This window comes from Heptranchias perlo, chromosome 15, assembly GCF_035084215.1.
Source record: "Heptranchias perlo isolate sHepPer1 chromosome 15, sHepPer1.hap1, whole genome shotgun sequence".
Taxonomy (NCBI): Eukaryota; Metazoa; Chordata; class Chondrichthyes; order Hexanchiformes; family Hexanchidae; genus Heptranchias; species Heptranchias perlo.
Genome location: NC_090339.1, coordinates 31,353,509 through 31,368,657, shown reverse-complemented (window position 1 = coordinate 31,368,657; position 15,149 = coordinate 31,353,509). Strand labels below are relative to the sequence as shown.

Below are 15,149 nucleotides of genomic sequence, written 5' to 3'. Positions count from 1 at the left end.
CTTTTAAGAGTTGCTGAATCTAATCTGATAATTTTCCTCGAGGCATTTTGTTTGAATCTATTAACAGGTTTCTGCCATAGATCCTTGCAAAGCTGAACAATACAGTTGGCAAAATGTATCAAAAGAATTTTCCTGAGAGTCTGGCAGACATCTACATATTAAAATCAGGAATTCTGCAGCGCATCAGGGCCCATTTCAGTAGCAGGCCCAACCAAATTCTATGGCATGTCTATACAGAGCTTGGGGATGCCTTAATCCTAGTATAATAATATTTTAAGGCAGTAATTTCCGTTGGGGGGGGGGGGGGTTCTTCTGATCTGCTGTAACTTCAGTGGAAGATCAGCAAAAACCCCTGAAAAACTGCCATTTCCGCTGTTTTTCTGGGATTCATGCTGATCTTCTACCGAAGTTACAGCGGGAGCTCAGAGAACCTCCCACGGAAATTATATACCTAATGTAACAGAGAGAGAAGGACAATATGTGAGCCATAGGCTTTTGAGAGCTCTGTAACGGCGATAGGGGTACAACTTTAGGAAGTCATATAAAATGTCAGAATGACCAAGGCAAGGCAGTATAGCTTTAAGAAATGGTTGCCCTTAATTGCCTTTAAACAGGAATGACTTCCAGCCTGTAAGGATAAAAGGCAGGGAAGTAGTTCAGTCGAGAGAGGAAGGAACTGAGAGTGAGAAGGTATGTACTGGAAAGTAATCCCTGTTACTGTTTTGTTCATCTTTGCACTTAAAGACACAATTGCCATGGGTGAATAAAGCTGACTTGTTTTACATACAAACATACGTACATACGAACATACAAATTAAGAGCAGGAGTAGGCCATTCGGCTCCTAGAGCCTGCTCTGCCATTTGATAAGATCGTGGCTGATCTGATTGTGACCTCAACCCTTCTACCTACTACTTACTTTCCCGTCTATCTACTATAACCTTTGACTCTCTTGTTAATCAGGAATCTATCTAATTCAGCCTTAAAAATATTCAATGACCCTGCCTCTACCACTCTCTGGGGAAGGGAGTTCCACAGACTCACGACCCTCTGAGAGAAAAAATTTCTCCTCATATCTGCCTTAAATGACTCAGATTTTCTGTAATACCGTGTTGGTAAGGAGCTGAGACCTATAGGACTACATAATCCCTATGCATGGTAACGAGCAAGCTATAAATCCATCGGAATCTGGATATTGTGGACTGACACCATTTGGATTCAGGACCCTTGACATTGATACACCAATGTAAGGAATCTTACAACACCAGGTTATAGTCCAACAAATTTATTTTAAAATCACAAGCTTTCGGAGATTATCCCCTTCATCTGACGAAGGGGAAAATCTCCGAAAGCTTGTGATTTTAAAATAAATTTGTTGGACTATAACCTGGTGTTGTAAGATTCCTTACATTTGTCCACCCCAGTCCATCACCGGCATCTCCACATCATTGATACACCAGGTATTGGTTCCAAGTACAATGGGGGAAACTGGGAAAAGAAAACAAGGGAAAACTACGGCTGGGAAGAAATTCGACAATGGGGTAAAATTCCAGAGCGCTTTCCTCCACTGCAGAATCGCAGAGAACTGAGGACCTTAATTAAAACCAAGCAATTCTATGAAAAGAAGAAACATTTTTGTTTGAAATGGAAACATTTGGCCTCATCATGAGACATTCATGCTATTAGAAGCTTTGTTCCTCTGGTGAAGGAAGGGTCAAAAAAGTAGATTTGCAAAACAGTCAAGTCACACTTGTTGGCCTAAGTGTCAGGTCTGGGGTATTTTAAATCCCAGGCCTTATTTAAATGTCACCGGTCTACTTCCTGCCTGTTCAGGGCAGGAAGAGGGCACATAGTGGCAGCTGTAAGGGAAAGATTGGGCGGCCCTTGATCGGCCGCTGGATTGCAGGTAAGTGGCATGGAGAAGATTTCAGGAGGCTCGTGGGAGGGAAGGGTGGGGGGGGGGGGGTGGTGGCGGGGGGAGAGCTCAGGGCAGGTGAGGCCATGGTTTTTCTTTTGGGGCTGGAGGTGCCTTGGAGTTGCCCTCTTCTGTCTGCAGACCTGCTTCAACCTGGTGGGAAACCCGATCATGCCTGGGTTAAAATGCAATTGGGGTTCTATTGATGCCACAGAACAGTGAATTGCATAAATTTGAGGCCGCCACTTGCTTCATCCACTTGCAGGTTAAAATAGTAAATGGTGAAAAAGGGGCATGCTCCGAGTGGGTAAGTAACCGGCTCATTTTCAACTGCCCACTCCCCCCACCCACACCCACGACGGTTTCCACCGGACAGGTAGGGTCAAAATCAATGGCTCCTACGAGAAGAAGGTTATCCTCTGCATCTATGACTACTTATCCCACTAAAAAGCCCCAAATAGCAGAGAAGACTTCTTAGCTTGAACTCCTCAGTGTCTATTTGCTGATCCTTGGTGCCACTCCACCTACAAGGAAAGTATATCATGAAGCTTAATGACAATGAAATAGTGTGTGCAAAAAGAGCAATAGTTGTGTACATTGCTTAATATTGCCACCCCCAAGAGAGGATGGTGTTATGTCCGAATAAACACTTAAATTGGTGTGGTAATAATTAGCTGCTTTTATTTCCAGACCCTCAAGAATAACCAAATAATACAAGAGAAGACATTGGATTGGAGTGTGATTGCTACAATGTGTAGCGGGCCATACAGTATTCAGTTAGCAATATGCAAGTGCCATACATATTAGATGGGAGTTGTACTGTGATGGATGGGTGTGGGCAAAAATGAGGAGCACAGTTAACTTTTCTTTCTTCCTGACAGCAAAAATCATTGTCCTCATTTTGCAGCCAGGCGCAAGGTAGTTGGGTGCCACCATTGACTCAGTCAGTGACCTCCTTCCATGCAGCTGGAACCTGGGCTCTCCTAGAGCCTGGCCTTCAGCCTCCAAATAAGGTTACCCTCCTTTGGTGCAACTCGTGCAGCAGCACCTTCAACTCTTCAGCATCAAAGGGGAGCAGTGTTATGGGCATCTGCATACTCAGAGTGTTCAATATTGCAAAATCAGGGGTTATAAGTCCTGATAGTGCATTCCTGTTTCAAAAGAAACTTTTTCTTTCCTTTTGTTAAACAAAAAAACCTATTTAAATTTTCATATTCTCTTGAGCTATCCATGTTTGGTTAGTACATATAACAAATGGGGATATTCAATTCAAAAATAAAATGGAATATACACTATTTCCATAAGAATTCACAAGCTTTAAACAATAGTGTCCCTTCCCATCGCTCAGGCCATGGGTTTGAGTCCCAGGATGGCTGGACACTTAAATTTCCAGTTATAGTATAATGCAGACAATTCTAAATATGGTTAGTTACTATTTTTTCTAATAGGAAAAAGAGAGACTAGTTTTTATCAGTAACATGGAAAAGTAGATGTTTTCTTATAAAGATGTGGAGATGCCGGTGATGGACTGGGGTTGACAATTGTAAACAATTTTACAACACCAAGTTATAGTCCAGCAATTTTATTTTAAATTCACAAGCTTTCGGAGGCTTCCCCCTTCGTCAGGTGAACGATGTGAAATGAAATCCTCGAAATGAAATCGCATTTATAATTCACAGAACAATGCTTGGTGAGTACAGACAGTTTTTTCAACTGCCCGTTGCCAAGGCAATCAGTGTGCAGACAGACAGGTGTTACCTGCCAGGTCTCACAGAATATACAAATCACCAAAAAAAAAACAACAAACAAAAAAAAAACAGAGATAGAGAGGTAGAAACATAGAAAAGACAGCAACCGTTATATTAAAAACAGATAACATTTGTTCGCTGGTGGGGTAACGTGTAGCGTGACATGAACCCAAGATCCCGGTTGAGGCCGTCCTCATGGGTGCGGAACTTGGCTATCAATTTCTGCTCGACGATTTTGCGTTGTCGTGTGTCTCGAAGGCCGCCTTGGAGAACGCTTACCCGAAGGTCGGTGGATGAATGTCCATGACTGCTGAAGTGTTCCCCGACTGGGAGGGAACCCTCCCGTTTGGCGATTGTTGCGCGGTGTCCGTTCATCCGTTGTCGCAGCGTCTGCATGGTCTCGCCAATGTACCATGCTCTGGGGCATCCTTTCCTGCAACGTATGAGGTAGACAACGTTGGCCGAGTCACAGGAGTATGAACCATGCACCTGGTGGGTGGTGTCCTCTCGTGTGATGGTGGTATCTGTGTCGATGATCTGGCATGTCTTGCAGAGGTTACCGTGGCAGGGTTGTGTGGTGTCGTGGACGCTGTTCTCTTGAAAGCTAGGTAATTTGCTGCGAACGATGGTCTGTTTGAGGTTGGGTGGCTGTTTAAAGGCGAGTAGTGGAGGTGTGGGGATGGCCATAGCGAGGTGTTTGTCCTCATTGATGACATGTTGAAGGCTGCGGAGAACATGGCGTAGTTTCTCCGCTCCGGGGAAGTACTGGACGACAAAGGGTACTCTGTTGGTTGCGTCCCGTGTTAGTCTCCTGAGGAGGTCTATGCGATTTTTTGCTGTGGCCCGTCGGAACTGTCGATCGATGAGTCGAGCGTCATATCCCGTTCTTACTAGGGCGTCTTTCAGCGTCTGTAGGTGTCCATCCCGTTCCTCCTCGTCTGAGCAGACCCTGTGTATTCGCAGGGCCTGTCCATAGGGGATGGCCTCTTTGACGTGGTTAGGGTGGAAGCTGGAAAAGTGGAGCATCGTGAGGTTGTCCGTGGGCTTGCGGTAGAGTGAGGTGCTGAGGTGCCCGTCTTTGATGGAGATTCGTGTGTTCTTGGACACACGAATCTCCATCAAAGACGGGCACCTCAGCACCTCACTCTACCGCAAGCCCACGGACAACCTCACGATGCTCCACTTTTCCAGCTTCCACCCTAACCACGTCAAAGAGGCCATCCCCTATGGACAGGCCCTGCGAATACACAGGGTCTGCTCAGACGAGGAGGAACGGGATGGACACCTACAGACGCTGAAAGACGCCCTAGTAAGAACGGGATATGACGCTCGACTCATCGATCGACAGTTCCGACGGGCCACAGCAAAAAATCGCATAGACCTCCTCAGGAGACTAACATGGGACGCAACCAACAGAGTACCCTTTGTCGTCCAGTACTTCCCCGGAGCGGAGAAACTACGCCATGTTCTCCGCAGCCTTCAACATGTCATCAATGAGGACAAACACCTCGCTATGGCCATCCCCACACCTCCACTACTCGCCTTTAAACAGCCACCCAACCTCAAACAGACCATCGTTCGCAGCAAATTACCTAGCTTTCAAGAGAACAGCGTCCACGACACCACACAACCCTGCCACGGTAACCTCTGCAAGACATGCCAGATCATCGACACAGATACCACCATCACACGAGAGGACACCACCCACCAGGTGCATGGTTCATACTCCTGTGACTCGGCCAACGTTGTCTACCTCATACGTTGCAGGAAAGGATGCCCCAGAGCATGGTACATTGGCGAGACCATGCAGACGCTGCGACAACGGATGAACGGACACCGCGCAACAATCGCCAAACGGGAGGGTTCCCTCCCAGTCGGGGAACACTTCAGCAGTCATGGACATTCATCCACCGACCTTCGGGTAAGCGTTCTCCAAGGCGGCCTTCGAGACACACGACAACGCAAAATCGTCGAGCAGAAATTGATAGCCAAGTTCCGCACCCATGAGGACGGCCTCAACCGGGATCTTGGGTTCATGTCACGCTACACGTTACCCCACCAGCGAACAAATGTTATCTGTTTTTAATATAACGGGTCAGTTGCTGTCTTTTCTATGTTTCTACCTCTCTATCTCTGTTTTTTTTTTGTTTGTTGTTTTTTTTTTGGTGATTTGTATATTCTGTGAGACCTGGCAGGTAACACCTGTCTGTCTGCACACTGATTGCCTTGGCAACGGGCAGTTGAAAAAACTGTCTGTACTCACCAAGCATTGTTCTGTGAATTATAAATGCGATTTCATTTCGAGGATTTCATTTCACATCGTTCACCTGACGAAGGGGGAAGCCTCCGAAAGCTTGTGAATTTAAAATAAAATTGCTGGACTATAACTTGGTGTTGTAAAATTGTTTACAATTCTTATAAAGAGTACAATCAAAGTGGTTGTTTCCCAAATGGATGCTAGATCCATACCTCTCCGTTGGAATTAATCAGTTGGGTAGATGCCCCATTACCTGTGTACAGTTACAAACGATATGTTTAAATGTAATCTACTGTATTATGAGTATAAAGGTCAATCACATTTAATTGCTTAGTATTGCAGTCACTACATACATTTTACACTTCTAAATCTGATTCCAGCCTATACAAACTTGAACCTATTAATTATTTACCTAAATATGTTAGTATATTGGGCGCTAAATTGGGCCGCGTAACACCCGTTATTTCGGCGCTACACGGCCTCTCTGACATCCAAGATGACATCTTGGATGCGCACGCATGTTTCCAGCGTGACATGCGCCGGACGCATCTTGGTATAGGAGTTAGCGCAGGCGCAGGTAACGCATGCTGGAATCATGTCAAGTAGGGAGAAAATGGCTTTAATCAGTGTACAACGCTGATTAAAGTGATACACATGATTTTGGGACTTAACGCTCAACTCAACGCACAATCTTAACCTCGACCATCTGAACGTGTCTTAGAGTGCCTGGAGGACTCCCTACCAGCGCTTTTTAAAGGAACTATGCAGGATTTACAGGTTAGTGGCTGGATTATTACTTCTGGCTGCCCACACATTTACAACTGTTTTTGAATATGAGGACGCAGGGACATAGCCTAATATTTAGAGCCAGGACATGCAGGAGTGAAGTTAGGAAATGCTTCTACATGAAAAGGTTGGGAGAAGTTTGGGAAGCTCTTCTGCAAACGGCAGTTGATGCTGGCTCAATTGTGAATTCTAAATATGACATTGATAGACTTCTGTGAACCAAAGATATTAAGGGATATGGGACTAAGGCAGAAATATGGAATTAGGTCACAGCTCCATTATGAGCTCAATGAATGGTGGAACATGCTCGAGGGGCTGAATACCGCTGCCACTTGCTGCCTACTGATATGCGCTACCTTCTCCTGCAAGAAAGCGGGATGTGGTTCTGGGCAATGTGCCTGTCATTTCTGAATAGCTGCCAGTGTGTGTGGCCTGTGAGTTGTGGTTTGGCAGCTTGCAACAGTAGCAATGTGTGAGAGTGAGAGGAAGCATCTGATTTGAAGAGTTGAATTCTGATGGAAAGAGTTTGTTGGTAGGTGGGTGTTGTGGGGTTTAGTGCGTGCAGGAGTGGATGCGGCTCATGGTGCAGTTGGTAGGAGACGCCACTTGACAGTTGACCTCACTCACCTTGACCACTCATGTCAAAGCATTGAACTTCTTCCTGTACTGCATTAATGTTCATGATGCTGTGCTCCTGGCATTGACTTCATCCCCTACTGCCTCTCACTGCCTTTTGGGTGTATGTCTGGAGGGCCTCTTGCTCCCCCCCACCCCCCACGGATATAGGATGCCCCTCCTTCTGTCCACCTCTTGCACCAAGGCCTCTGGTGCATCACAGAGAACCTTGCTGTACGGACTCTCAGATCAACAGATTGGTGAGGTTTGGCATGCAGATTGGTGGATGTGGGATTTTGTGGTGCACAACCTTTATTCAATGTTTTAACATAACTCATCAGTATGCAAACATAGGGATGGGACTTGCATCTGTGCTTTACGTGTGCAATGTCTGATCTCCGTTGAGATTCTGTGCAGACAGCAGGCTGTTATATTCAGCAAATAACAGGTATCAGCTACCTTTAAGAGATTTCTAACAGACAGCCTGCCTTTAAGAGTTTGGAGCTCCCCCTGCTGGTGGAAAGTGTAAATTGCAAGGAATGCTCATTCAACGCTCATTTCCAATGCTGATTGCAGTGAGTCCTCAGGCCTGACGAAAATCTCGTCCTGTCTGCGCAGGGACCATTGGGCGCGGGGTAATAGCGGATCGTGCTGCTCCCGCCCAAAAACAGGCCCTATCCAATTTTTCCCCCATTGTCTATTAGAGTACCAATTAGTTTAGAATGCAGGCAGTGTAAATATTATACTTTGCTTCTCTTCCTTAAGAAATGTAAGCACTCTTCTTGTAAGTAAACCTGTGACCACATCCCTGCCACTATTTTGAAATATATATTTTCTTCTCCGTTGGGTTTCTCTGTGTGATGCACCATTCCCCAACCAAGCAAATGGGCTGCAAACCTGCTTGAATGCCTGTGCTGATGTCCACCACTGTCTGTAGCCCTCTACTATCAGGCATGTAAAAGCCTGACAATTTATCCTGATTATGCTGATAAAACACTTCAGAGCAGGCAACAACAGGAAAGTGGCAGGGGTAAGATTCATGATCAAAATGAATGAGAGAGATTCATTTTGATCATGAACCTTACAACAAATTGAGCTCATAGTTACCAACCATCAACCCTTTCACACAAACTGTTTGCTTTTTCAATCTTAGTCACGCTGTTGTGGTCATCGAAACTGCTAATTTCACCCTCCCCTCTTTACAGTGAGGGTGAGTTCAAATGTTTTCAGTATGAAACTTTCTGTCATAGAAAAAGTTTCTTTTGGATTTTAATCCAAGCAGAGAATAACAGGGGGAAAAAAATCATCCTTTTTTCTTTTTTGGATCATCTGTTTCATTTCCTCCAAAAAAGCAAAGCCTACTGCTTTTGAACAATGCAGTTTGAACGCAAGCTGATCATTGGCAAAAGAAATAACAATCAAAGTGGAAATACGTTGTCGATTGGGAGTGGAATCTAAACCCACTTCACCTTCATATTGATTTTAGCCTAGACAAGATGTGATTGATGAAATGGTGTGCAGTGGGTTTAAAGCAGTGCTTGTTCTGTTGGTTCTGTGGAGCCTCCCACTAGTTACAGTCAGCGGGTGAGAAAGTATTGGCACTATTCGAAGAAGAGCAGGATGTTCTCTTGGTGTCCTGACCAACATTCGTCCTTCAACTAATACCACAGATTGATGTTATTTATCTCATTTGCTCTTTGTGGAACCTTGCTGTGTGCTCTGCTTACCCTTTGGAGAAGGTGACCAAAGATATATCCTACAGGGAGAAAGGGGGAGGGATTTACTGGGATGGAAATAAGAATATGTAGACACACATTAAAAGAGTAATCAGAAGATTGAAATATACAAAAAAAGTGTAAAAAAATTAAAATTCCTTTGGGATCAGGCCTCCAGAACCCTTTTTGAAATAAATTTTACACTATCAGAGGTCACTTTCCCTTTCAAAAATATCTAAAACCACCACTGCAAAAATTACACTTTACTTTACTTCAGTTTTTTCCCTATATAATGCAACTGATGGAATATTGGGTAATGCTGCAGTTGAAGTCATGAAAAGTTCATATCCCTCTGCACTCCGAATAAAAATAAATGTTATTTATTCAGCCTTGAAAGCCTTGGTCATATTTATTCAGCTTTTATTCAGTATTGTTTTTGAATTGTAGATTGATTTTGAGTTACCAGATATTTTGGAGCTGCGTTAGCGTCTCTGAGTGTTATGGGTTGACTTGTATGTGAGCTGTTTGCTTTTAGGAGTGAATTACATTAAATGAATTAAACTTTTACTCCAAATGAATGATATTTGATAGGTCAGAAAGTGTATCACTTGCATTTATCAGTTGCCCTAAAATTCAGTCAAAATTGGGAATGCAAAGTGTGGGGGACAAACTTGCACCCTTGAATAGTTATAGCTGAGTACACTGATAATGGATAAACCTCCTTCCTGCAGTGTGGTTTTCTGGGGTCAGTCAGCCCCGGAATGACCCTCCGCTGTGCCCCTAGTTATTGCAATGGAGCAACTCCCCTAATTGACATTGACACAGTGGGCCTGATTTTAGCAGGCCTGCGGGTTTCCGGCGGGTTGGGTTTCGGGTGCGTGGCCTCCGCGCCCGGTGAAATTAGTGGGTTGCCCGCGCGATCGTAGCAGGCAAACCACTAATTGGAATCATTTACCTGCTCCTCCGGGCTCCGCGCTGCTGGTCTGCGCGTCGGGCGGGCTGCGCATGCGCAGTACGATCTGTCAGCTGGAGGCTCTCTAGTTAAAGGGGCAGTCCTCCACTGACAGATGCTGCAACCAATGGAACAAATTACAGCATGGAGCAGCCCAGGGGGAAGGCTGCTCCCAGTTTAATGATGCCTCACCCCAGGTATCATCAGATGGGGTGAGGAGGAGGGGGAGGACAGAGATCTTCCACCCGGCGGGCGGGAGGAAGCGGCCTGCCTCTGCCACCAAGAAGGCCTGGCTCGAGGTGGCAGAGGGGGTCACCTGCACCACCAACATATCGCCCACCTGCATACAGTGCAGGAGGCGCTCCAATGACCGCAGTAGGTCAGCCACAGTGAGAACACTTACTCTTTCCCCTACACTCCGTCTGCCACAACACCGCCCCCACCCCACATCTCCTTCGGCACCGCCAACACTACTCTGTCACATCACCCCTCATACCCACTCAAACCCCATCCTCATCTTACCTGCACCTACTCACCTCGCCAGTACTCATCCCGCCACTACCACTCAACCCAATCCTCATACAATCTCATGGCTCTATCTCATACTCACCCTCTCGTGCATCTCTCTCATGGCCAGCCTCACTCAACCTGCCACTACCTGTGCTGCAGCCACAGGGCATGCATCACATATGTGCAGTAGGCAGCGTAAGGCAAACGTGTCATGAGCATGACGGGGATGCACAAGGGTGTTTGAGGGTTTGTCATGGTTGTTACTTGTATTGAATTTCTGACCAACGCACATTACATATTATATTGGCACCACTACTGCCATGTCTCCGCGAATCCTGTCTGTTGTGTGCAATAATACCCACTCCTGGGTATCACTATGAGGACCCACAACTGATGCCACCCATTGTGTTACTGCAGAGTAGGTGCAGGTGTATTTGCAGGGCTCTTCCGCGCAGACGAATGAGAGACATCGGCGGTGTACCCGGCTGCACCCTGGAAGGATGCGGTGGAGAAGTTGTGGAGGGCAGTGGTGACTTTGGCAGCGACAGGTAAGCAGATGGTGCTGGGGCCAGCCAGGAGCAGCTCGGCATGAAAGAGCCTGCAGATCTCGACGACTACATGTCGAGTGAATCTGCGCCTCCATGTGCACTGCTGCTCGGAGAGGTCCGGGGAGCTGCGCCTCGGTCTGTGGACCCTGTGGCGAGGGTAGTGCCCTCTGCGACGCGTCTCTCTCTGCGGTAGCCCTCCCTCCTGCTGTACAGGTGGATGTGTCACAGCACTCTGTTGTGGAGCTCCACGTGTCAGAGGTGGACGGCGTGGATGGCGAGGCTGGTGATGTTGTTCGCCCTCCGAGGGGGTCATGACTGCAGCTACGGCGGCTCCCATCCGCAAGATGTACATCTGAGGGGGTCCGCAAGGTAGACACATGTCTCCGGACCCCGGGGTGAGTGTGCAGGTTGGTCACTTTGACCGTCCGGAGGGGGGTGGTGGAGGCCAAACGTTGTCCCAAGTGACAGAGCGGCCTCCTACAATGGGTGAGGGTCTCCCCCCCCCCCACCTGTCAAATGGACCTTTGCAGCTGCCACAGGCTGACGGCTGCAACATGTCCAGTTCAACTAAGACTGTTTCCCCCAGTGTGTGAAACAGTCCCATGTTTCCCCAAAATCACACACAGTCCCTTAATCAGGTCAGTTAATGTCCTGAACAAGCGAAATAAATAACCTCAAGTGGCATCCCGCTGGCTTTAATTGCCTGCGGGATTCCCACCAGCGGAGGCCACGCACGCACCCCCGCACATCATCGGGGAACCCGGAAGTGGGCGGGATCGTGGCGGGATCCCGTCACGTGACTGGATATCGGGATTTTCGGGGCCCGCCCGCTGGAAACCCACAGGAAACCCGACGGTAAAATTGAGCCCAGTGACTGAGCAGAGAAAGAGACCCTACATAACGATCTCCATGCCAAAACTAACACCAACATTTTAAAAATAGTTGAAGAAATATTTGAACAAAAGTATTCTGTTTACACTTTCCTTCCCCTTTAAGGATTAATTTTGATAGAAAGTTAATTAGATCCTTTATCTCCATTTTCACAGGGAAGATTACCTGGATGATGAAGAAGTGGACTTCCAAAGTGTGAGTGCAGTTAACAAGAGGTACCTTAGTGAGTGTCGGAAGGACCAGAGTCAGATAGCAGCGCTCAACGATCGCCTTGTCCAATTCATTGAGCGTGTAAGTTTTGTGCAGGAAATATTTTATCTGTTGTATTGCCCCATTCACCTGACTTTGTATTGTTGTGTTTGACAGATTTCTAAAAGCTCGAGGGTCATTTTCAGTAATGCTCCGACATTCTGCACCGCAGAGTGATGGGACATCGGCCTGTGCTACAGTGCCTAGTTTCAAATGTGCCACTTCCTACAGGAAGGAGAATCAAACCCACTACCGAATTAATAGTTTGAATGGAACTGTTTGCCCTATAGTTTAATAGAACCCTTTTACTTTCTCTTGTATTGCTGAGATTGTTTCACCTCCTAATTGCATTGATTTTGCTTCCTTTCACTGTATTACAAGAAGAGGAGAGGGAACTACATTGAGTCCCAGGAAATCTTCTCACAGAGAATAAATGAATGTTATTTTAGACTGGAATTTGAAGCTGTATCCTGTGAATTAAATCCATTTTACTGGTTGGCTCTGAATGGGTCTTCAATATTATAGTGCAAGAGCTTCCATGCCCTCTGAATGGAAACCCAATCCCCTATTGCTGGAGCTACACGGGCCTCTGATTGGCAGTCAAATACTGTACTGCAAGAATAAATGTCTTCTTAATGAAGCAGGTAATGTACCCGACCATTGTTCAGGTTAGAAATCCAATTGATCACCTCTATTGATTCAAACAGGGACGCTCTCTGGAAGAAGAGAATGAGATTTTTGAACAACAAATTGAAGAAATTTGGGCAAGGCAGGAGCAGTTTGTTGGTGCTGGACAAATTCTAAGGCAGGAAGCCCCTGCCCTGAGTGCAATAGCGGAGAAACTGAGAAAAGAAAAGGTAAGTCATAGGACATGAACAATGGCAAGATGGCCCTCCTTCCCTGATCCACTGAGTTAATTATTCCTCCAAAAGCAAGACCAAACAAGTTTCTTCGACTCCTTGATCCACACTGCTCCTAGTGCCAAAAAAACCTGGATGTGCACTCCAACTGCATGCATCATGCAATCAAAATGTACAATGACTTCATAAAATATATATGTAAATGTACACTTTTGACAATTGAATTAAAAAAGATACATCTTCCCTGATGATCTAGTAGGCAGATATATAGACCAGAAAGTTCCAGATCTGATTCCCCTTTTGTGCACGTTTAGCCGATCTCACCTAGGGCAGCAGGTGGGCTATTACAATTGGCATCATTGCTTACAGGGCTAGGGAATGAGAAAATCAGTCTTGATCATTATCTGCTGAGCCCTGTGGGAAAGTGCATCACGTATGGATATTGAGTGGGGATAGGATTGGCCTCGGCAAACCTGCTCACTGTCCAGGTCCACACATTAAAAATGACCACTTGGGCAGTGAGGGTTGGCACATGTGGAACTGTACTCCTACAGATGTCACTGGTTTCAGGAGAGGGCAGTATTGGGATTTTTTTTATTTAACTGGGGTACATGTAAGAGTAAGCACTTACCTTCTTAGTCCTTCTTATAAGGTAGGTGTCTTCAGACTTTTAATTTGAGCCTGAAATCAGAGTTTACCTGTCTGTGTAATTACATTGGTTAAATTGCATTGTTCTTGCCTTTGTCCACCAAGCCAACCTTCCTCTAGTCCTGTTCCTACCCTAGCCCTGAACCCCCATCTCTCTCTAGTCTCTCTTCTATCTCTCTTCATGCACTGTTTGAGCTTATCATGTCCATTAAATGCACCTCCTGCTCCCTCGACTGCATTCACTCTCAACTGCTGACCACCCAATTTCATTTCCTGGACCCCATGCTAGCTGATATTGTAAATAGTTTTATCCTTGCAGGCATTGCTCTCCTCCCTTTAAAAATTGCAGTCGTCACCTCCCCTCAAAAACCCATCCTTGACTGTCTGACCTTGCAATCTACCGCCCACATACAACCTCCCTTCCCTCTCCAAAGTTCTTGAACTTGTTATCACGCATGGATCTGGGAGGTGATAGTCTTTCCTCACAACTTAGTCAGCTAACATCTTTTCCGCAATTCCCTATTGGAATCCTTCCATCCTACAGCACAGAAACGGCCTAATGAAAGTCATAACCAACATTCTCTGTGCCTATGATCATGGTACATTATTGCTGCTCATTGTCCCCAGCCTCTCTGCAACCACTGGCATGGTCGATCACACCATCCATATCCAATGCCTTTCCTCTGTCAGGCTCGGTGGGACTGACCTTGCTTGGTTCCACTTTTACTTATCTGATTGACCTAAAGCATAGCAGAGCATCTCTCCTAATGGCTTCTCTTCCCAACCTCGCATTGTTACCTTTGGCGTCCCCCAAAGATCTATCCCTGATCCCCTCTCTTACACGTACTCCCCTCGATGACATCATCGGAAGACATGAAGGCAAATTTTAACCCCCAAGAACAGGTGGGTTGGGGAAGGGCGAGGAATAAAAATATTCTGTTTTCAGAGAGGGACGGCATCCCAGCTCCAACACACCTACATCTGGGTTTAACCCAGGCAGGTTTGTCTGCGTGTGGAGGGCATGCACCAGGAAGTCCCGTCCCCACTTAAATTCGGCGGGCCGATACTTAAAAGGTCAATGCACCTCATTGAGATACTTGGGGTACTTAATATTTTGCGTATTGGAATAATAAAATTAATTCAAACTTACCTGTTCGGGTTTCCACATGAGGTGAAAGCTGGCAGGAAGGGCCGGATCCATGAGGTGAGTGCCTTTATTACACTGCTTGTGGGCCCGGAGGAGCAGGAGTGTTTCATCCAGGCCCAACAAGCTCACCTGGCCAACAGGACCCCCACAGTCGGCTGACAACCCCTCCCCTCAACCTCCATGGTGGACCCCCCTCCCCCCCGCCAATGGTGGACTCCACCTACCTTCGACTCTTCAATCGACTTCCAGCGACTTCCGATCTTCTTCTCAACCCCCTCAATCTCCTCCTCAACCCCCGATCTTGTTCTCA

The 15,149-nt window shown here is 46.4% G+C and overlaps 1 protein-coding gene across 1 annotated transcript in view; it reads left to right on the top strand.

Moving 5' to 3' along the window:
• The first annotated feature begins 1,149 nt into the window (after positions 1-1,149).
• The window catches only part of vimr2 (vimentin-related 2), a 53,000-nt gene continuing 39,000 nt past the window's right edge, over positions 1,150-15,149 (top strand). Inside the window, exons 1-3 of the mRNA XM_067996725.1 lie at positions 1,150-1,244; positions 12,091-12,226; positions 12,892-13,041. Coding sequence (XP_067852826.1) covers positions 1,150-1,244; positions 12,091-12,226; positions 12,892-13,041 — 381 coding nt within the window. The remainder of the gene's footprint in view (positions 1,245-12,090; positions 12,227-12,891; positions 13,042-15,149) is intronic.